This window comes from Dromaius novaehollandiae, chromosome 4 (genome assembly GCF_036370855.1).
Source record: "Dromaius novaehollandiae isolate bDroNov1 chromosome 4, bDroNov1.hap1, whole genome shotgun sequence".
Classification (NCBI taxonomy): Eukaryota; Metazoa; Chordata; class Aves; order Casuariiformes; family Dromaiidae; genus Dromaius; species Dromaius novaehollandiae.
This window is the reverse complement of record NC_088101.1, coordinates 21,942,995-21,966,033: the sequence shown is the minus strand read 5'-3', so window position 1 is coordinate 21,966,033 and position 23,039 is coordinate 21,942,995. Positions and strand designations below refer to the sequence as shown.

At 40.6% G+C, this 23,039-nt stretch overlaps 2 protein-coding genes and 1 long non-coding RNA gene across 4 annotated transcripts in view; 1 reads left to right on the top strand and 2 right to left on the bottom strand.

Moving 5' to 3' along the window:
• Nucleotides 1-557: 557 nt before the first annotated feature.
• On the bottom strand, nt 558-1,414 carry LOC112984120 (uncharacterized). Its single transcript, XR_003259409.2, has 2 exons — nt 1,150-1,414; nt 558-1,026 (listed from the first exon to the last, which is right to left on the bottom strand). It is a non-coding gene; the product is annotated as an uncharacterized LOC112984120 (long non-coding RNA).
• Nucleotides 1,384-11,667, top strand: CASP6 (caspase 6). The gene is made up of 8 exons (XM_064510588.1): nt 1,384-1,511; nt 3,968-4,009; nt 4,758-4,800; nt 6,530-6,676; nt 7,099-7,175; nt 7,621-7,796; nt 9,310-9,469; nt 10,134-11,667. Exons 1-8 carry the CDS (start codon nt 1,484-1,486, stop codon nt 10,370-10,372), a joined length of 912 nt encoding a protein of 303 aa, XP_064366658.1. The 5' UTR covers nt 1,384-1,483; the 3' UTR covers nt 10,373-11,667.
• Nucleotides 11,668-12,051: 384 nt separating this feature from the next.
• The window catches only part of MCUB (mitochondrial calcium uniporter dominant negative subunit beta), a 55,660-nt gene continuing 44,672 nt past the window's right edge, over nt 12,052-23,039 (bottom strand). Inside the window, exons 2-8 of one of the 2 annotated variants that reach the window (XM_064510587.1) lie at nt 22,868-22,943; nt 22,318-22,488; nt 16,308-16,412; nt 15,939-16,114; nt 14,887-15,090; nt 13,286-13,402; nt 12,052-12,254 (exon numbers count right to left, since the gene is read on the bottom strand). In XM_064510587.1, coding sequence (XP_064366657.1) covers nt 12,177-12,254; nt 13,286-13,402; nt 14,887-15,090; nt 15,939-16,114; nt 16,308-16,412; nt 22,318-22,488; nt 22,868-22,943 — 927 coding nt within the window. In that variant the 3' untranslated portion in view covers nt 12,052-12,176. The remainder of the gene's footprint in view (nt 12,255-13,285; nt 13,403-14,886; nt 15,091-15,938; nt 16,115-16,307; nt 16,413-22,317; nt 22,489-22,867; nt 22,944-23,039) is intronic. The other variant, XM_026101721.2, reaches the window with a different exon arrangement.

The following is a 23,039-nucleotide window of genomic DNA, read 5'->3' as shown; positions in this document are numbered from 1 at the left end:
CATGTACATGCATGTATAACAAAAGCTTTTATATATTGAAATAAGCAGGAAATACATCCCAAAGTCAGACATTACCTTAGGCTTCATATCTGCGATTGAGTTACTGATGATTCAGCTGAACACAGTGTCTGACTGAGCATGCTCTTAGCCTCCAGTCAACCAAAGGGAAATACATGATTGCTTAAGATCGTCTTACTGGAACATAAGCTGACTGTTGAATTGAAGAACATGGCTGATAATAAATTTAAACTCTGCTTTACAGAAAGCCACTACAGAGTCCTAGATGTAAGCTCTACAGTTGCTGCTTGTACAGAATTACTGCAGGTAGTATTGTAGGTTTTAGGGGCAGCTGTACTGTAAGCTGAAAGCTCTGGGCTTTGCAGTTTGTAAAAAACTGAACCTACTTGGTGAAAATCTAAATGTTTCACAGTGGAAGATGCAATTGTTACAATAGGACCATGTTTCAACTACAGTAATAGACAGACAATTGAAACAATTTTATCTTGATTACTGGCAGTCTGAGGATAACAAGTCAAAACAAAAGGAAACAAGTGCAATTAGAAATACCCATTACTCTTTTTAATGAGAAGGGAGACATCTTGTCTAATGTATTTTAGTTAGGCAAGAAAGCTGTGTACAAAAGGTCAAGCAGATCGGGTAAAAAACCTAAAATCCCAGTCTAAAACCACCTCCTCTTTTGTGCCTGTAGCAGTTGATCTCTAAGAGGTTGTTCACAGTGAAGTTTACCCTAGAGCTGCCAGTCGTGAAATTCGGATCCATCTGCATGTCACAGATCTGCAGAGCTTGAGCACAGAAGGAAGCTTGCCATCACGGGCTTTGGTTCAGAAACCATTTTTACCAAGCCATCAGTGAACAAGCGTCACGTACTGAGGTTGGGTCTGTCGGCATTTTGGTAGGACACCCTGGCTCACTCTTACAAGCTTCTCACGGAGGTCTGCCGCAGTAATAGATCAAGGCTGTAAAATCTTCTGCACCCAAACCACTCAAGGCTTTACGTGCGGGCACCTGAAAGAAAAGACATTTTTGGTGACAGCAGCCTTACAGCAAAGGAAACAGTATGTGCCTTTCGGGGGCTTTTTAAGTACAGTTTTGAAAGATCTCAGTACTTGAAACGCGGTAGCTTCTCACCAGTTTGGAGGATGATGCCTTTGCGTATGACATTGTGGTTGACGAAGCATCGCCACTAAATCGCACGTCACAGGAATACAGACAATACGTGAAAAATTGAAGTACTGACAGGAGCTTCAGCACCCGTTACCGGCGGGGGCTGCCGCCCGGAGCCCTGCGGCGTCCCCCCTCCTGCGGCGCGCTCCCCGCCGGGGCCGGGGCCGGGGCCGGGGCCGGGCCGGGCCGGGCGAGGAGGCGGGCGGGGGCGGGCCGGGGCGGGGCGGACAGGAAGGCGCGGGGCGGCGCGGCGCGGCACAGCACGGCTCGGCTCGGCTCGGCACTTTTGTCCGCGGCCATGGCAGGCTCGGAGCGGCGGCCGGGAGGTAGGGAGGCCGCGGCGGGGCGGGGAGCTGCCCCGGCGGCGGAGGGCGGCCCGGGGGCGCCGCCGGGCACGGCTGGTACCGGCGGCTAATGGCGGCGGCTGGCGGCCCGGGCCGGGCGGCGGTTGCGGGCGCGGACTTTGCCTGGAGGGCAACGGGCTGCGCAGCGCAGGGCGCCGTGGAAAGGGTGCTGGAGGCGCCGGCGCCCGCCCTGCCCCCGGCGCAGCCTCGAGCGCTGCGGGCGGGGCGCGGCGCGGCGCGGCGAGCCCGAGGCCGCGGCCTGCGGGCGGGCGGTGCCCGCGGAGCGAGGGGAGCCTGGGGCAGCGCGGAGACGGACCCCGCATTCGCCGTCCGGCCGCACGGGTGCCGGAGCAGGACCTGCTGGAGGGGGGAACGTGCCGGGGCAGGGCGGCCTGGGCGCATCCTTGCAGGCCCCGGGCCGGCTCTGTCGGCACGCAAGGCAAGCGGATGGCATGGCGAAAAGAGCAGAGAAAACCGCGGTGGACAACCAGGCGTCGGGCGCCAAGGAAAGCGGCGGTGCTGCTGGAAGTCAAGTCGACGCAGGAGATGGACTCGCTATCAAAGTTGGGGGGAAGTGAAAACAAGGCTGCTGGTATCTGAAATACCGCTTATATGAGGCTTTTACACCACCGCAAGTGGTGTTCTTACAGAAAAGCTGATAGCTGACTCAGATCCTGTCAATACAGCGGCATTTAATTCCAAATATAAACTGCCGGAAAGATAAACAAAATGAATTTCTAACTGACATTTTCACTTTCAGAGGAGACAAACCTCAAATTAAAAGGAAGGCTTTCCAAAAGCTCTCTGGCCTGAGAGCTGCAGGGCTCGAATGTTGAGACTTCAAGTTTAACTCAGTAAAGTTAAAACTAGAGAATCTTTAAGTCAAACTCGAAGCATTCCAGACCTAAATGAATTTACCTTTATGCATGCACAAATAATACTCAGAATGGGAATCTAGATCCTGATCTTGCCCTCATTTCCCTAAGAGGGGCTGCAGCAGCCCTCGTAAGCAGGCTGGAGCATCAGCTCGTAGCCTCCGGAAGCTCCTGCTTCTCCTCTTTTCCTCCTAGCTCCTCACACTCAAGTCCTTCGCTGAGCAGAAGGAGAACTTCAGGAGAGATGGTGAAAGACATACTAGGTAGCCAGACTAGCCAGCAGATGTGGGTTCGGGCCCCTCTGTCTAAGGGTCTGCGCTGGATTTTGTTCTCTCTTTGGGTTCGCCCTGAGAAGGCTCCCCTCTAGGCACTGACGTTACGGCGAGCACAGTAAAACCACGCTGCTTGGGTTGGGTGTTCTACATTTGCGGCCCTTGGCATTCTCTTTTTCACAGGAGGAAGCAATCCTGGCCTTGCTAAAATATGCTGTTCTTCCTTGGTGGTAATTGTCAGTGTGTCTTTAGTTCCCCAAGATGCTTTTAGGCTTATAGCTAATTGCTCTGTTTTGTTCCTGGTGTTTTCTAAATTCATGTCCTTTGGCCAAAACACTAGACATGTTCTGAAATGTAATTTAAGAGATTAAAACATATCCAAGAAAAGGTGCTATCAGATCCCAATGTGATCCAGTCAAAATTGCATACCTAGTTTTTTTGATTCTCTTGAATCAATCCATCTTCACAAGGTTTAAAACCAGCAGAAAAATTTCCATAAATCAGTCTTTTTTTATTTAAATAGTATTACTTGAATGAAGCTGTGATATGACACTGGCAATGAAAATCTAAAGACTGAAAATTGACTAAACAAGATTAAAAGAACAAGAAAAAACATCTTCCTCTAGTTTCCTTAGGCCCAGGGTATTCAGGAATACTGTTTTCTTTCTGTGGCTACATGACAGCATTTTCTGGCTAAAAAAGTTTGAAGACTATAATGTTTTTAAGGTCCGTTGTGTATATTTTTAATTGAGGCAAAAGCATCAGCCAAATTTCAAGAATATAAACATAAATACAGTTTACATAAATACAGGTATTGTTGCTGTATTTTATCCACACTTGTTTTTCAGCATTTCTCCTGTCATTAGTCTGATCTATTTGTTATGTTTCCATCAAACAGAAATGGATTCTGTCATGTATCAGATCACTGCTGGTACTTATAAATAAGTCCTAACACCTGACAGCATGATGAATACCTGCAAACGCAAAGTCTACATATAAATAATGGCACTCATCCTTACGGGGATTAGATTTCCACTGAGTTGTATCCCTTGTCTCCTTTCCTATGGTATTCTGTATATAAGCTTCTGAAATCCATTCTAGATTTCTGAAAGTTTATTCTAATGTTATTATAAGCTTTCCCCCTCTATCACTATATATCTGTCAGTTTAGTTCGCAGTGCTTTAATCAGTTGTGAAAAACATGGAAAAAACAGCAAAAGGTGGTACTGTGCATATTAAATTGTATGTAAACATGTATGTAAACGCAACCATGTCTTCTTTTCTAATTGCAGGCCAAGTCCAGTTGGATAGCAGACCTGCATTAACCACCGCAGGTACGCTATAAAACGTAGTTTTTGTAACATGGTAGTTAGTTTCCAGCAGCAGCTAAGATCTTATAGCCCACTGAGATGTTTGAGTAGAAGGAATAAATAGTTGAACCTAACCACCTGCAGGTCTTTGCTGTGATCACTCCCAGGGTAAGCATGTTCCCTGTTGTTCCCGCAATGTCTACCTGTATGTGCATTCTGTTACTGGGGATACTTATGTGATCTACATAGTTTAGCAGAAGAAAAGGTATAAAACTTGCATCTTTTCAATTTTTGTTAGATACAAATACTGTTACATTACGTGCTATGACATATGCTGCATCCAACTTCAAAGAGAATACTCAGTTTTGCGTTAGCGGCATAACTGAAATCAAAGAAATACCTATGTATTTTTAGATTATATATGTAAAATCATAACTACTTTTGAGTTAAAGAGACTCTGTTTAAATAAATACAGCCAGCTGGTGCCTTACATATTCAGAGGTCATGACTGCATGTAGCCACTTCATACACATACATCTCAACTACCTAAAATACAGACTGTTGGAGTCATGACTTTAAGAACAGCCTCTAAAAGTTTTGCATGCAGACAAATGCTAATGACACAGTTCAACTGCATGCCTAATTACCTGACTTGTGAATGAGCTTTTCTTTCATACCAAAGGCCAAACTTTATACCTAGATGCTCATGTTCACCTTGTTTTCTTTTAATGAATGATTTGGCAGCTAAATCACTTTTTGGTCTCTCTAACAGATGGAAATCAGAACATCACAGAAGTAGATGCACTTGATACAAGGTAAAGTTCTGATGGCAATGACAGAGAGAGGGCTGTGGCACTGAGGTCAGTTCAGGGTTTTCTGATCTTTATTAAGAATGTGACTGGATTATTCACTCAACCCCACCTACTAACAGACCGTGTTTCTAATTTTAGCTACACCAGTTGTAGAACTACCTTTCCTTTCATGAAGGCATGCAGAATGGACTCTTAGGAGTGGAGTCCTATTGTGTTAGGCAATGTGCAAAGACCATGACAAAAAGATACCATCACAATCTAAAGAACAAGTGAGCAGAGTAAGTGACAGAGCACAGCACGGGAATTTATTCCTCCAGAAGGGAAAGGGACTTTGGGATAGTGATTCCATAAATTTTTACGGTTCCACCTTACGACAGCATTTAGCCCTAGCAAAACTACCCTTCTAGTAACTTTTTTTGCCTCACCCACTCAGTGAATACAGCTTAGCAGAGGAAGAATCATATAGGGAACCATCCATTAACAGCCATTCTCAGGACCTGAGAAGGTAACTGTCCAAAATCCCTACCGGCCTCAGAACATGTTTCTGAGTTTTAAGAAAGAAAAATCACCAAAATCCAAATAAACTTTGGCACGCGTGAAGTGTCATTCATAATTACAGGTCTAAAGTTTAGCACCTCTGCATTTTGTCATGTTAAGTACTCAAATTAGGGAGAGTGTGATAAAGAACCCCACTCGCTTTTCTTACCAGTTGGTCCGCAAACATTGTAAAAATCCTCCGACTTTCAAATAGTCATCAAGCTTCTGTACCCTGTTTCGAGTTCTTCCATAGATATTGCAGAAAGATGTTTTATTAAGAGGCTGCTCAGAATAAAAATGGAGAACAGAAATAGTTGGATAACTTCTCTCCTGTAGTGGGGGGAAAAAAAGAAAAAGTATTTTGAATGAAACTGTGATCTTCAGGTAACTTCTGCAGACAAATACTCTAAGCCATTTCTTCCAGGAAAAGGACCAAAACTGAACATGCCACAGCAAGAAAAAACACAGCAACATGCCAAAAATAATGGCTCTGCTTAGAATCAGCTCTAGGGCAGCATGACCTGGACTGTCACTCTGTGCTCCCATAGCACTGGCTACTGCCAGAAGCATTTTAGCTTCTGTTTGCTGCACTGTCACGTCTGTCAACAGAAGCAGTGAGATTTTTGTCTGCTTTTTCCCCTTAAATACAGCCATGCCAAAGCCTGGAAAGGACCTTTTGGGTCCAAGAATACAATCCGTAGTGTGCTATCAAAGACCTCTATTCTGCTGTTGTTCCTAACACATAAAGCAAAGCTCAGACAATTACAGTTCCAAATAAATACATATACATAATCCGACTATGTTAAAATAATATTTAGCTAAATAGAAAACATGGAGATTTGGACCTGCATTTAAACATACTCTTTCATATACCCTTCTGTGTTTGTTACAAATGAGATAGCCTCCTGACAGGTGACAATACAAATCTGTCTTAGAGGAATTATTTAACTCTACCTGACAGAGCTTAGTACACACCCAACACTTTATTTAATTGCTTAATGCGCCCAAGAATTTCAAAAAGAGCTAGTGATCGGGCTCTTTCTGAAACATTACAGGTGTTAAGGTCTCGTCTTCTGAAACTGCATCCTCGTAGTCTCTAGTCAGTTATAAAAATCTCAGATAGTGGGAATACAGAAAGGGAATTCAGTTAGCCATTAACTCAGTTATCAAGAATGTTTTCTATCTCTGGCAACAGACAAACACTTGACCTCGTAGAGCAATACAAAATGAACCACCAAAGAAGAGGAGTTGCATTAATCTTCAATCACGAACACTTTTTTTGGCATTTAATGCTGCCAGAAAGACGTGGGACTACTGCAGACAAAAACAATCTGACATGCAGGTAAGAAACTTGGTTTCTCTACAAAAGCTTAAGAAATTAGACTTCAGAAATCTACTTCAAATAAACAGTCACCTGGATCCTCTGTGGAAGTACAGAACAAAAGATGTTGCAGACATAAACACCTGTACAGGCTTGGCAAAGATAGCCATGATAAAAAAGCTTCAAGTCACATTCCTCTAAGTCACTGAAACTGCTAGCACAAGTCCCATGGATTTCAGTGACTCCAGACCTCTCTTCTGACAAAAGTTTCAAAATAGTTTTAGGTATTACACCTGTACTTGAAGCTAGCCTGAGTTCAAAGCCAAGTTTAGTTGTTTTATCATAAATAACCCTACTGGATACTCATTCTCTCACAATAAAAGCAACGAGCATACATAATTTGATAAAAGATTTTTACTAATACTGATGTGTTTTAATGATAGTTTGACACACCTTGGATTTGAAGTCAGATGCTTTGATGACCTGAAAGCAGAAGATATGCTGGAGAAAATTTATGATGGTAGGAGACTACATATTGATTATGTGTAACCATTTGTAGCAGCAGTTGTAGATATATCTTACTACTTTTTGTTCTGTATGTTCATCTCAAAATCATTTTTGTGCATGAGGGAATTTTTTAACATTAAAGGACTTAAAGGTCAGAATTTACATTGTTTATTGCAATACAAATGAAGCTTCCATGGAGGGAAGTAATGAAGTTGCCCAGAGCTGAAAGTTACCTGCCTCCAGAAGTTAGTAACATTCTCCTTTTTACTTGTAGTGGCCTGAAATTTCAGCCACTGTGAATCGTTTTATCTTCAGATCTCTGCAGTCTTACGCCATCTGAACGTAGAGTTCAGTTGAAAAAGGATTGATCTGAGACTAAATGATATGATACAAATGCATGATGTTTTTTAAACCTAAAAATTAGTGTTTGTCATCTAAACACCACTTGACTATTTCAGCCTCTGCAGAGGACCACAGTGATGCTGACTGCTTTGTATGTGTGATCCTGAGCCATGGTGAGGATGATCATGTTTTTGCATATGATGCCCAAATCAAAATTGAAACAATCACAAGCATGTTCAGAGGAGACAGGTGCCAGAGTCTGGCAGGAAAGCCTAAAATATTTATCATTCAGGTAAGATGTCTGTTTCTGAATTCAGCACAGAGAATACTGATCTATATCATCACCTTGTGATATAGAAGTCAGTTTTCCTGGAAAAATCTTTCCAAAGGGAAAGTTTTTATATCTTTAGAGGGGAAGGGGATGGAAAACTGTTCCTTAAGGCATTTGTTTGCTGTTTTGTTTTAACCTTTTGGTACACTCTAGCAGTATTTAGTAAGATATAATTATACAAAGAACAACTAAAATCAAGCCCATGTCGGATAGATTGTCAGTATATATGTTTAATAGCAGGGAAGACAGTATTGTCAGTTTTTGGAGAAAGTTGTGAACAGCCTCAGCTCAGTTTCTGCTGTTCACAACTCACACTCCCTAGGTTAGGCTTTAGAAGGCCATCAAACTTCCTCACTTTCTCTGTTTTCTTCCAGAAAAGTCCCTTTACTTGATACTTACAGGGGTTTTTTGTTGCTGGATTTTGTTTGCTGTCACCTATGCTTGGCATCTCTAGCATTTAAAGAATCAGTTTGGGGCTTCATTGGCTCAGAAATACTTCTTGTGCTCAGTGGTCAAATAAAGCCCACATGCAACCTCCTGTTTCACTTGGTTCATAGGATAATTCAGGCTAAAAGGGACTTCAGGAGGTCTCTAGTCCAGCTCCTGCTCAAAGCAGGGTCAGCTATGATGTCAGATCAGGTTACTTGGGGCTTTATCCAGGTTAAAATTGGCCAACTCAGATGAGAACCTGGCCTTCAGCAGATTGTACAATTACTATAATTGGTAGTAATTTATGTAGTTGGAACTGTGGCTTAAAGCAGCCGTCTTCCAATAAACCCCTTTATGAGTTACCTTTTTCAAATGAAAGTTAACTTAGGCACTAGGCCACTGAAAAATAAACACAGTGCTAATTCATCTTTCATTAGGACTCACTCAGCTTTGAATTTTTCTTAAATCAGGTGTTCACAGATGGAAACATATCTATATATTTCAGTAATGTATTACACATAATATTTAGAAACACTTATAATACATAATCACCATAAAGCAGATTGACTTAGTTTGGTTCATAAACTAAGTTCATTTACAGCACAAAGAATAATCAGTTAGCATTTGCCCTTGGAAATCACAGAGGATGTAGTGATGAAGTTCTGTCCTTGCTGTTAATGAAAGAGAAGATTTTCATGTTTCTCTCTTAGTGATAGCTGTTAAGTAATGCTTGTTACCTGCTTTGTATCTTTGAGCGTGTTCTTACCTTCTTAGCCTCCACATATAGCCTTTCTGCAACACTGACCATTCCAGCCTGTTACTGGCTTCTCACAAAAAAGAAAAAAAGAAACCCCTCCCTCAACTGATAAGACATTTGCCTGCACTAAAAAAGCAGTGTAACAGCATATAGTGATGGCTGTGCTTCAATGCAATTATCATCATCTCAGAGCTTTCACTGGACTTCAATATTTTGATTGATGGAGAAGTAAATGGGGCTCTATAAATTCACATTCATAGTAACGAGGCACACTTTTCCCTCTGCTAGGCATGTCGAGGTGATAAACATGATGATCCAGTTGTTGTTCGGGATTTAGTAGATGGCGCAGAGGATGAATCACTTGCCAGTGAGACTGAAGTGGATGCAGCAAGTGTCTATACGCTGCCTGCTGGTGCAGACTTTCTCATGTGCTACTCTGTGGCACAAGGTAAAATTCTAATATTTTACATATTTGCTTCTGATATTTCCCTGTAACAGGCTTCTTCATTTTGCAGTCTAAACAAGCGGCACAGTTCCAAGTTGTCTGTTTTGCATGTCTGATTATGAGTGACATTTCCTCTAGGAAAGAACACCGCATGTTAAGAAGAAAAAAGTGAAAATAAACCATCAAAACTGCAGTTAGTTTGACATGCAGAAATGTTCTTTTGACAGTTTTGTTGCTGAGCTGTCTCCTGACAGCAAGCATTCTCCTCTTTTCCAGCACTGTAGTATTCTGGTGTCTTTTAAATTTCCCTGCACTACATGGCTGTCTTCCCTGGTCCACTATGTATCTTGAGCTCGCTCCCGTCTGCTCTCTTATAACTTGCAGAAACAATCCTGTGGACTGTGAGCTACCCACTACCTCAGTCAGTATTCCTCTTGACTGAACAATGATCTGTGAGTGAGATATAAGTGATCCCAAAGCCATTTCATTTGTACAATTTCCTGTAAAATTATCTAACTGACAAAATAAATAGCATTTATACCCATTAATAATACCACTGACTGCACTTACAGATGAAGATAGCAAGCAGTAACTCTCACGAATATTCTTCAAGTGGCATGACTACTCTTTTAGTTGAATGTAATTTTATGTTCCTGTTCTACAATAGGGTACTTCTCTCACCGTGACACTCTGAATGGCTCCTGGTACATTCAAGATTTGTGTGAAGCACTTAAAAGGCACGGCAGTTCTTTGGAGTTCACAGAACTTCTCACTGTTGTTAACAGGAAAGTATCTCATCGCAAGGTAGATAGATGCAAAGATAGAAATGCCATAGGAAAGAAGCAGATCCCTTGTTTTGCCTCAATGTTAACTAAAAAACTGTATTTTCATCCAAAATCTAAGTAGATATCTCAACAATGAAAATTATTGATTAATGCTCACTGCAGAAAACTGAAGAAATGCCATCTTAGTTCAGGAAATTAATACTGTGCATTTTCTGCAGTCTAAATTTATCCAAATCTTGCAGATTATTCTACAAGATTATTTGCAAAAACACTATGATTAAACTTGATAGTTCTTCTATATATTAGTTTACAAAATGTTAAAGCAATTTTAAAGCTGGTGCGGTAGCTCTGTTTATCTCAGGGAATTTGGGCAAAGCTGACTGGTGCAAGACTAGTAAGAGGTGCTCAGATTTTATTAAAATAAGCCTGTTTAAAGATTTTTTTTTTTTCTTGACTCATCTAACTATGGTGCATTTTACTATTTCCAAAACTTTTAAAATGCTGCATTAGATTAGCTTTTCTTCCTCCAAGAGCTCCCCCAGTTTACAGGGAATATATACACACTTTTGTAGGGCATCTTTATAAATGTGTGGACAGTGTTGGTTTTGGTACACTCCAGACTTGTGTGTTACCTTTAATTTTTTGTAGGTTTATTGAGCTTTTTAGCCACCACTATTTAATTTCTCCTAACAGGAAGAAGGTTCTACTTGAGTACAATTGCTGTATTGAAACTAGCTCTATAAAAAAGGGCTCCTTTTTGCTTGCACTTCATTTACATTCAGAGTACAATTAAAGCTTGCTGGTGCTTTGCATCCTTGGGAATAACACAAGCATTGGCACACCGATACTACATAAAGCTTGCTTTTAGCGTTAGCTTAAATATACTTTGGGTACAAATACATTCCTTGTCAGGGGTAAGTTAAGCAGATCACTTCCAATATCACTTACAGCTCTCCTGGACATCTCTTGGTGGCTCTCCAAAATACAGCATATGCAGACCTTTACACTTCGGGCCTTGCTGTTGGATTGGCCTCAGACGAGTTCATCATTAAGTATAAAAAAGTGATAGTACATTAGTCACCGTAGGATGTTTCCAGTTGTTACTGTAGAAGCATCAGTAATTTAGATCATGCTCAATGGAAGCAAGTATTTATTAGTTTTTACATTATTGATACATATGCTTAATGCTGGGGCACCGTGGAGAACTCAAGCAGAGAATAATACCATAATCCAATTTCCTGAGTATAAAACAACTATTTTACTTGGTCTGCTTCACTTAGAACATGATATATGGAAGGATTTAAGTCACAGATGTTAAATCTTATTATGGCTACATTTATGCTTTGTACAAATCATGTATGTGTATGTTTGAATGTTTTGATAAATTCTTTCAATAAAATGAAACAGTAAAACAAATTGTTTTATAGTAAATGAGTTTGATACATCTTACTTTCCGGACAGTATTTACTCAAAAAAGCTTAGAAGACTGTATTTCAGATATGAGTCTAACTTCCACCAGTGGTGTTATACCAACAAAATCAGAGCACAGAGCTGGGGAAAAGGAAGCCATCACTTCGCAAGAAAATCCCTAATACTCAGTGCAGAAGTTAATTAATTTCTGAACTACTGCTGTGCAAATGGTCCTTAAAAGACAGCCCTCATTCTCAAAAACATCCCTGTCATTATACCAGTGAGAGAAACGCCTCTAATTTTCTGATGAGATTTGACAAATACCCTGAAGAACTTTGTTTCAGCAGCTTCTTCATGTATTAAAAAACCCCAAACAATCAAGTGATCAAATTATTTTTATATATATTTATTGTAACTTTCAAAACTATAGTGGTCAAAAATATCCATTTTCTAAAGAGTAACTAAATGCTCATATCAGCTTTGAAAGGACAATTCAATTTTTCATAAAAAAGAAATCAGTCCTTGTCATAGATTTGCTGGATTGGAAGCCTCAGCTGTAGAGGTTGGCGCAGACGCCTCAGTGATTCCTCAGCCTGTCAGTACAAAAAAGAATAAGAAGTTCATCCTGCTGCAGCCTGTAATTTTCTCCTCCTCTTTCATATATCCAGCATCTTTCTCTTAAGATGATTAGCCTGCTTTCTTGCGTAAGACCAACAAGTGGAGGATGCTGAACGTTTAGACATGCTTAGGTCATTCAGCCAGTTTCCAGAGAGCAGTGTGTGCTCTGTTACCCCCACCCAGTCTGCTGTGCTACACTGTGTTACACAGTATTGTTTTCCAGAAAGCAGAGGGAAATTACAAAATTCATACTCACAGACCATGGAAAAAGCAACAAACTATATTCTTATGCCGTATGTGACTTACCAAATAATACCCTTAACCAAGGGTCTTGAACTAAAAATAAGGGTAGTTTCAATTTTAAAGAGACATTAAACACAGGGTTGGACACAGGGTTGGGGAGGTGGGACAAGGGAATGAGAACTAGGGGTGGAGCGGGTAAAGATCTGCCTTCCCCCTATCGTCCCCATCAGGGGCCACACAGTTTCTCCCAGGCACACCCATCAGCTTTACAGAATGCGGGAGACTGGATGGAAGTCTAAGCGTATCACCTAAGGAGTAGCGTTAAGCTGTCAAATGCTGAACTCTGCAAGACAGTCTCCTTCCAAGGTAGGGAGATTATATTACCACAGCAGTGCAGCAAACATGCTTTTTTTGAAAGCAGCACAGCTATTCTACTAAAAGTGCTGTGGATGCAAATATTAAGTAAGCAAAAATATGCAAAATATTTAAATGTGCAAAAAATTGACATGTAGGGCTGACAAACTGACTTATTTTTTCAATTAAATTCACGAAGGTTTCTCTTTCTGATGATCTGCTCAAGTAGCGTGTATGTCAGTGACAAACATACCACATGGTTATTTAAACAACTCAAACTGGTTGATAAGTAATAAACTGTTCTGAATGTAAGTAACAAACCTTGAAGTCCATTTTCTGTTAGCCAAGAGTTTACTGAAAAGTCATACCTCAGATGCGGTCTGATTATTTAAGGACTTTGTGTAAATACCTCTGCTAGGTCTTCTTTTAGCTTGTTATATTGTTGCACATTGAAATGGTGGCTTTTGGATTTCCGATAGAAGTAGTGGAGGAACTGCCTGTCTTTAGCATCTGGATAAATGTAGTCCTGGTAGAGAAAGCAGGGAACATACTTGAGGTTAGCAAGAAAAATGAGTAGATGTCAGAAGATTACATGTACAAAAGAGTTTTCAATAGTAATTTAGCCTGTTTCAAGAGCTAGCCTAGTTCAATGGATACATGTGTGTATGTGTTACATAATACACACCCTCATATATATGTGTGTATATATATATTTTTTTATATATGTATATATTTTGCTAATAGGCTACATACAAAAGTTCTATATATCATAAGGACTTTTTAGACACAGGTTAGGAATCACTTCTACTATGTCTAAAGGAATTTTCAACCATGCTTTTAAAGGCATATCTTGATTTTCATGACTGAAGCCATCTGAATAAATGGACATGACTTTCCAAGGAGTCAGAGAAAGTTCAACTGCTATTTCTCAAACTTATATTTGAAAGTGTCATACAGTGGCACCAGTGGCTGTTCAGAAAAGCCACATACAGATCTCTATTTACATACAAAAAGTAGGAATGCCTTCACCTTTCTTAAAAGTCAGTGAGGAGGAGTAAAACTCACATTTAGAGCAAGCTGTTCATGTCTCCTCTTTTTACTAAATGAATCTGACATCTCGTGAGTTCTATAATTGATATTATGGAAGTAAGCATTGGTTATTCTTCCATATAGCTCTCTAACAAAAAGAGTTTTGCATCACACAAAGTTCAACATGAAGATGTGCACTTTGGGAATAGAGTACAGAGTCAGAACAGAAAAAAAAAAACCCATTTCTCCAAGCAATACATGATTTCAGGACTAGTCTGCATTCTGCAGTTCAGTGAAGATCTGCTTTTGTGATACTCAGCAAAATGTTTTCTTCTAAATGACACCCAATTCCCCCCTATTTCAGCTGTCACAGATTTACCTCCATTCACTCAGAGACAAGGAAAAGTAGTCAGGCTATGGAGAACAAAGCAATAAAAAAAAATTATGCACTAAAGTAGATGCATTTTAATAATGCAACTGCCAGATTTCCCCCATTTTGCCTAATTTTGCCAGATTTCCCACCAGTTTGCCCCCCTGCACTGTCTGTATGTGAACTCCAGCAAATAAAAGATGCTGTTTATTGATTTGCTTCCTGGTCTGTTCCTAAGGTAGTGTTCATGAACCACCACAGCATTACTAGTTGCTCTACCTTTACAGCAATGAGCAAGGTGCTAATTACATTTCAAAGTGATCTGTAAGAAGTTAAAATAAAAGGGCACATTTCATTCATCACTTTTGATTTCCCAGGTTACAAAATCTTACATAGATACCAGTTCTGCTCAGCAGCTTGTCTGCAGTTCATGTATAGCAAGCAGTGCCTGGCTTGATTTCACACAGTGAACAGCTATGTTAGAAAACAACCAAGTGCCCATCTGATGGCAAGACTACTGAATTACTTTCATCATAGCCCAAGCATTGTGATTTTCATAGTCAGCTCTCCTCTTTTACAATATTCCAGAAATACACAGAATGAGAACTTACCTGTTTAGTCAGAACAAAGTAGGCATAGAAAGCCATGGCACTCCCGTATGTGATAAAGTACGTGACTGGCTCCATGATATCCCACGAATAGACCCACCATGTGAGCCACGCCAACGCTCCCCCTTGTGTCGACATCAGAGCTAAGCCCACCCATAGAAGCCTGGAGGTCTTTGCATCTGCACTGTCCGCAATTCTGGCTTTCATCTGAGGAAAAGAAATACAGAAACCTATTTAACCAGAACACGAGCACAACTGATTAGCAGCTTTTCAACTATGTTCTCTGCTGCTGGGCCAGATCCTTTTGCCAGGGCTCTCCTTTCACCTACCTAGAGTAGGTAACGACTTCAGACGACTGAAGTCCAAGGGCAACAGGCATCTCCTAGCTGTTGTGCCCCAGGAGCTGCTGCTGCTGCTGCTGTTAATCTCCCCTTCCCACTACTAGGGATTTACGTCTACTGGACTTCCTTTTACCATTCAAGGCATCTCCAATTAATGCTTTCTGAGCCTGGTCCTCATATAGCAGGTCTGAAGCCAATAGTAGCAAGGAAAAGTTTGTTCATCCTGTCAGGCTCTTTCTGGCTTTCTCCCCTTGTGCTGGGTTAGCATAGCCTTTCCTACATCAACACTCATACCTTCCCTTCTTGGATTATGGCGATCAGTAGTCGAAACAATTTGGCTGCCCTGGTGATCACCGAAAACCCTAGCCTAAGCCACAGATGATTTCTACCTCACTGCTGTTTTTTCTGTAACGGGTATTCAGAACTGTTACAGCAAAAGGTGACTAAGTGGACTCTCACTCCTAACACTAGCTACAGAAAGGCTTGTTCATGATAGCTTCTCTAGTTTTGCTGGTTTCTACCTGGGGAACGTGCACAGCAGGAAGGAAAAGAATTGAACTGAAAATAATCCTGTATTTGAACTGACTCTAATTTACCTGACAAACAAGGGGAACACTCTAGCCATTCATGCTGATTTTTTCATATGACAAAACTTACTCTTGATGAAAAGAAACACTTTTGTGTTTTACAGTAAGAATAAACCCCCTTTCCCACCTGTTCAAGAGGCAGCAGCTGTTCTTTCAGATACTCCAGTTTCTGTAGCAATTCTCTCTCTTTCCTGATCTGGTGATCTTCCACATGTACAGCCACGAACAGTCTGTGAACCAAGGATTTGATATCTTCCATTTCAGTAGCATGCTCACTACTCAGCTTGTCTAAGAAGAAAATGTCTGTCATATAAAACATTTCAAAAGCTTACCCCTCTCCATTCTCTTCTTTCCCACCCCTCAAAAAAGCAGAGCCATCATATGGAACAAAAGCGAAGAGTGATTGCTTTCTCCATACAGGTTCCTGTTTTCTGAGGCTTTTTGATGCCTTTCAGTAGATGAAATGAGATAATCAGTCCTTAAGGGTGGTCCATACCTTTTTTAGGAGCTGACACACTGTATGTTGTGTTGTTGATAACAAGTTTAAAGTCATTCATCAGTAAGACCTCCATCAAGGCTGCATCGGAGACCTTGCTACCATCTGCAGAAGAAAGATTTAAGTTATAAATCATTTTAGTCATAAAAGATCTTAAAGATTAGCTGATATTCCTTTGGAAAAGTCCTCTATCAATAATGTTTGGAAGGGAATGGTACTTTGAATAAGTCTGGTAACTGATACTAAGCAGGAAATCTCTAGTATGGCCCTGTGTTTTCTCCTATTCCTCACTTGCATTCTGTGCAGGAAATTTCTTTTCCTTTCCATTTTTGAAAAGGAACACATCAAGACAGAGCATATGCCTGAAGACTTTCTCTACCAGCATCATTCAGACTTTACGATTTTCTCAGTTTCACTAGTCTTTACTATTATTTTTACTACTATTTTACTACTATTTTTCTCCTATATTTGACTTATCAGCTTGGAATCAGCTGAGTTTATCCAGACTCAATTTTCAAGGGAGAAAGCGTTACAAGAGCTCAGTTGCACAGGAACTGGCAGAATCAGGCTGCCCCTTTCTCTTACAGACATTTCTCACTGATTTAATATCACCATGCCTCTTAAGTATTAACATCAATATTTGCATTGTTTGGATAAAGGACAACATATTACTGAAGACCTTCAAAATTTACAAACATACATTCAAGGACTTAGAGCACGCATATGAATTAGAAAATACTGCATTTCCCAAATATCCCTCACTCAAAAAACCCCTAACAACTTACATAGGTTGTCATCAACAAAGAAACAAACTGTAGGTCTCTGAGAGATTTTATAAATCACTACTCATGCAAATGATCCTATGAATCAAAAGGAATGCATATCTGAGTAAGCCTTTAGGAAGCTAGGTTTGGGGCTCATTTTTGGGAGCTTTATTAGATGTAAAAATCTGGTCTGTGATTACAGAATTAGTTAGAAATTTAATTATATTGTTGCTACTATGAGCAGGCTTGTGCATTTTCTTGTTATGACTGCTATGATTACGACTAAAAGTGACCCACTGGGAAAGGGAGGGCAGAGGAGGAAGAAATGTTTTGCATAAAGCCACAACAAATTGTGATGGGAAGATCTGCATTTTTCTTTCACCATCCACACACAAGTTTGTATCCTCACTTGAACCTAGAACAAAGGGTTTCTGGAAATTAAACAATCTTCAAAGACCTCACCTTCAATTACAGGTTTATGTCTTTCCTTGAACAAGCTCTTCTAGTCAAAAAGAACAATTCTTGTCAGCAGTGTTCTCCAGATTTTTATTAACGGTCAGTATGAAAGGCAATATTTAGTACTTGTAATCATTCTGTTTTAACATCAATTGTAACAGGGAGTTAAGAAGTAGATAGTTGGACTGTCTAGTACAAGGGAGACCAGGAATCACAGAGGTGTTAGTATAAAAAGCTCTGGAGAACCCTGTTCTACTCTTTTATGCAAAACTTTACAGGAACGCTATCCCATCAGCAACATAGAGAACAGGCTGAGAAGAAAAATCGTTCACATCTATTTTCAGTAACTTAGAACTGGAAACGAGGGGGCAACTGTGACATTAAATCAGGAAAGCTCCTTGTTGGTTTTTTTTTCTTTTGTATTCATTGCTTCTTTTCATTCCCTCTCTACCATTTTTCTTTGCAAAAAGCCCTTTCACCCAAAAGGCAGTATTCGTGTCTGCCTAGGGCTTACAGAAGATCTGCCATTGGTAAGTGGAACACAACTTTAATAAATTAACTGGCTCTCATCCAGCAGCTCCGACACACTGCAGGCCCTTCCCAGGGCATTCTCAACACAGCAGACCTTGCAAGATTAGTACTCTGGCAACACTTCTGATCTCTCGAACAACAGGAAAATTATCTGCATCCAAATAAGAAACGGATCCCTTCCAACCTGACATTCAAAACACTAGGGCAAATGTAATCTAAAACCTCTGCTGAAATTTAAAAGATCTGATTTTGTACAATCTCTGCTTTTTGTTTCGCTGTTTACAGTGGCCTGACATCTGTAACGCACTTGTTTCCTTTGGTATGTTACTACCTTCCTACTTGCTGACTTCCATTCCTCCCGCTCATTTCACTGTCCACAGCACCTCCTGGCAGCTAAGAGCCAAAGAACCACATCCCATACCGCGGGGCACTGAAGAGACAGGAGAGGAGCTCCCAGAGTCAGTTGTGGCGAGAGCTAACGGTGGATCCCCAGGGTTCTCCTTGGCCCATGGCCAGCAGATCCCAGCGTGACCCAGTAACGTGAGCTCCATTGATTCACTTCCTCCCCCAATGGGGGGTTCAGACAGCCCAAGGACCCGCAGGGCCGCAGAGCACTGCTGCCGGACATACGACATGGCTGTGGTGCAAGGGCTCCAAAGCCAGAGGCCGGCTGCTCCACAACAACTCTTTAACCTTCATTTCCTATACATAAAAAAAGCACCTTCCCCCTGCGCCTATGAAGGGGTGCACAGGAGGCGGAAAACAGAAGCTTTACTCCTGACATGCATAATGATCAGGCTACGAACTTGATGAAGGTTTCTGTATGTAAACATTTGTCACAGAGCTACTGCCCCAGCTCCTCCATCTGTCTCCACGTGCCCACTATAGAAAGGCGCTGCTGATAAACCCACATCTGCAATTATTTATTCACTGGAACTCTGCTGTCTGGCCCCATCTGCTGAGATTTAGATAACTGAACTCCAAGAGCAAACGTGCCAGCTGGCTCCCTGACCCACTCTGTGGGTAGCAACGCAAATACGGAAGACTATTACTTTCAACCCCAAATCTGAAATTTTAATGTGCCCATCCACTTTTTTATTTTTATTTTTTACACTTTAATAGGACATCAAAGCTCACTTGCATGTAAATTATTAAGGTGACATTTATAAAGTGACGTTTAAAGCAAAAAATGCTTTTCAAAGGAAGTGCCAGACAGGCTCTTTGTTCTGCATCTGATACAACACAGATTTATTAACTTGTCCAACCTTTCATTCACTGAGAAGCAGAAAAGTGTTTAGTTTTGTTCTTGTTTTTTTTTTCAATATAAAATTCCATCAAAGCTTTCAGCAAGAAGCTACTTTCCTTCTTATACCTAAGCACAAGTGTTCAAATGTGGACAAGGAGCGATTTTTTTGTCTACAGAAATTTTGCAGGGCTAGAATCAAATCTACAGAAAATGAAAATGAGCATCAAATATGTTTCTATGCTTTCAATTAAGGTTAGGTTTCATTTAATGGCTAAATAAAATATGAAAATGTCTACACTAAATCAAATTTTCCTAAGTTTTCTTAAGTAATATATGCTTAAATTCAATTCATACTGCTCAATCAGTATTTTCTCTCTACAGTATCAGTTTCCTAATAAATCAAACACCAAAGCTATTCACTACCATTACAATTGCCTCACAGTTGAAAATATAGAGAACTATATAACAGTCATTGTTTTAATCAAAGCACACAATGTTTTATTCCAAAGCTAGGGGGTTAAACAGATGACGCTAGGGGAAAAAAGCCCTACTTCCTTTACACATAGGAACCTGATGCACATCGACGCAACTCGCAGACTTCTTTTGGAAATTACCTTACACTTCACAAGTAACTGAAGTTTGCACCGAAGCAGAGTGAACAGTTAACATCAAGCTTTTACTAACACAACACAGAAGAATCGGATTCAGCAGTGAATCAGATATTCATTCTGCGCAAGTCTGCACAGATAGCGGTACTCACAGTTTGCTACTCGCAGGAGCATGTTCTTGGTTAGCTCTGCCTCATCCCATTAAAAAATCATTTTAGGTAAAAACTTAGATGCTAAGGGGAACAGCAGCTGCTGACAATGATGATTTATCACAGTGCCTTTTGAAAATACATTAGTCTTACAGAATATCTTTTGCAATGCCTTTAAGTCATCTACCTGTATAAATGGATTGAATCAACAAAAGCAACAGTCTGTCTACATGCTTCATGGATTTGGAGAATTAAAACAACAAAAACTTTCAGAGAGCAAATTCAGTTATACGAAGACGTTAAGAACCATTTCACAGTTCAAGTGTGAGCTGCTCTTTTATTCTGCAGAGGAAAAAAAAGACCCAAATTCATGCTTCTAAGTTCATAACAAGTCTAAAGTGATAACGCACCACTTCAGAGATACTTCTGAATCGTGAGCACACGACAGCAGGGACAAAGCACTTCTGATTGAGAGGGCACTGTCATTATCAACTTCTACTTTTGGAAAATTATAAAAATAGTTTCCCCCAAACTAGAGGAGGGGACAGGGAGAGATAGGTCACCTCTAGCAGATAAGTAACTCAAACTCTCAGTTCTGGCTAGCAAGCTTGCCTAGTTTTGAATTGCACACATACGAAAAGCAAAGTGTCTAGCTGCAGTTCAAAAATCTACACAACCAGTGCACTCTAGTAACACAGCAAGAGATGTTATGTTGCCAGAACCTGTGGCCATACTAGTCACTGCTAGGAAAAACTAGTTTTCTTTACGTAAAATAGGAGTTGAGAAAAAAAAGATGGGGTAGCATTTTGAAAAGTAGCTATGAGGACTTAAGTATTAGTTCCACTGAGAATCAGTGTATTTAAGTGCCAAAAAACATTTCTCCTACCTGCATATTTCATCATATTAACATAGGACCTCAGCTATGGAAGCTGCCTTGCAGTCTGGATCTTCAATGCTGTCTTAGCCACAGCACCAATTGTTTGTTTTACCTCTTAATTCCAGTCAGCTAAACATAGTATCTTGCTTGTACTTACTGAATCTTTCTCTCATTGATTTGAAGTCTAACTTTCAAAAGAATTAAGCGATTTAAAGTTCACACTTCATTTCTTACTCTGACTTGTAAATCTAACTCTGGATTCAACTCTTTAGGCATTTCAGAAGGTGGTTCAGTCATTAGACCTGCTGCACAACCTCAGCTTCCTCTGAGTCAGCTAAGTTTGGAGGTCTTGTAGCATGCCTCAAGAAACACTTTACGGGAGTAGGTGCTATGCAAGACAGCAAGAGACTTCTCTACCTTTTCTGCCCAGCAGACATCAGTATTTAATATAAAGTTTTCACACACATGAAGCTCATGCATGCAGTGGGATCCACACAGATCACATCATCTCCATTGCTCTAGAAGATATAAATATATTGCTCTACATAGTATTTTCCTGCTTTACTAAGCGCTCTCAAAGGCAGCCAACTGCGGCTTCTTGATTTTCTAGAAGCATCAATCTATTTTCAGTTCCTTTCAACGTCCCTGGAGCCAGGAGGGAAGGGGACATTATGAATGTACCCAGTTATGAACCTTTCAACCAATCTTCCTTTACCCCATCCTTTCTTCTGTCTATGTATTACTTCATGGAAAAGAGGGGGAAAAAAAGCCCAGCTGCTTGCTGGGTTGCTACTCACTTTAAAAGTTATCACAGAGGACAAGGAAAGAAAGACATATCAAAGAAACCTGAAAACATGTATTTATTTAAAAACAGCATGATAAAGAGAAGCTATGTGAAAAAGGTAATAGAGGAAACTATTTGGATGTAAGGAAGGTTATAGTAGTATGTCCAATTCTGCTTTTTAAGTGAGCCTTTCCAAGAGGACTCAGATATTGATATCTGAACCACAGAATGGTTGAGGTTGGAAGGGACCTCTGGAAATTGTCTAGTCCAACCCCCCTGCTCAAGTAGGGTCACCTAGAGCACGTTTCCAAGGATTGCGTCCAGGTGGCTTTTGAATATTTCCAAGGAAGGAGACTTTACAACCTCTCTGGGTAACCTGTTCCAGTGCTCAGTCGCCCTCACAGTAAAGAAGTTTTTTCTCACATTCAGATGGAAAACATCTGAAACATCGATAAACCCCAGAACCATTCAAGAATCATTCCAACAGTAATTCAGATTCTAAATATGATGAAGGACTGAAACTGTCTCAGAAGAGGAGTACCACACTTTTAAAGAGGGACATATTTATTTAAAGAATGACAGAAATACAAGATACCTGTTGCAAAAATTTCTGCCTTCTCAATTCCTTTATCTTCTCTCTGTACATCCCGCAGAAATGCTCCAACTGTTACTACCATTGGCTTGACAGTAAACTGACAGCGTTCTCCTCTTGTGGGCAACGTAAGAGTTATCACAGGAAGACCATATCTGTAATTAACAGTTACTTCTGAAAAAAAAAAGTGAGCAAAAAAAGCCATATTTAATATAAATTGCAGTTAAACTTAGCTGTTTTTAAAACACATGATAAATAAAGAAAAACCACACAGTACATTCTAGATTGTTCTAATGAATACAGTAGTTCCATTTCTTGGACGCTATGTACAACAAGCAACTAATTTAATCTCATTCTGCCCTCATAAAATCAGTATGTGCCTTCCCAGTTTCAATCACAGAGCAACACAGACCAGGGTGAGGTGGAGGGGGGGATATAGGCTAATGTAACACTAATAATGCCCACTCCACATTTTAATCCCCCCTTCCCCCCCGAAACTGGAATTGAAAAGTCTGTTGATGAAGGGAGGAAAGAACCCGATGGGAAATGTTACCGTCAGATGGCACCAGTGTGCTGTAACACGCTCCCTTCTGGTGTATCCCACTTCTAGTTTGCCTCAACAGCTGCACCTGTAACACAGACAAATGGAATCTGTTTTTAGAAAGGTTAGGACACAAGATTTACCTAGTAAAAGGCAGTACCTAGCCCGTCATGGTGATCTGCTT

Excerpts from the sequence above, each read along its gene's own strand:
- CASP6 (XM_064510588.1), top strand. The coding sequence starts at position 1,484 with ATGGCAGGCTCGGAGCGGCGGCCGGGAG. Across the intron at positions 4,010-4,757 it reads ACCTGCATTAACCACCGCAG|ATGGAAATCAGAACATCACA; the intron begins GTACGCTATAAA and ends TCTCTCTAACAG. Across the intron at positions 6,677-7,098 it reads AAAAACAATCTGACATGCAG|TTTGACACACCTTGGATTTG; the intron begins GTAAGAAACTTG and ends TTTTAATGATAG.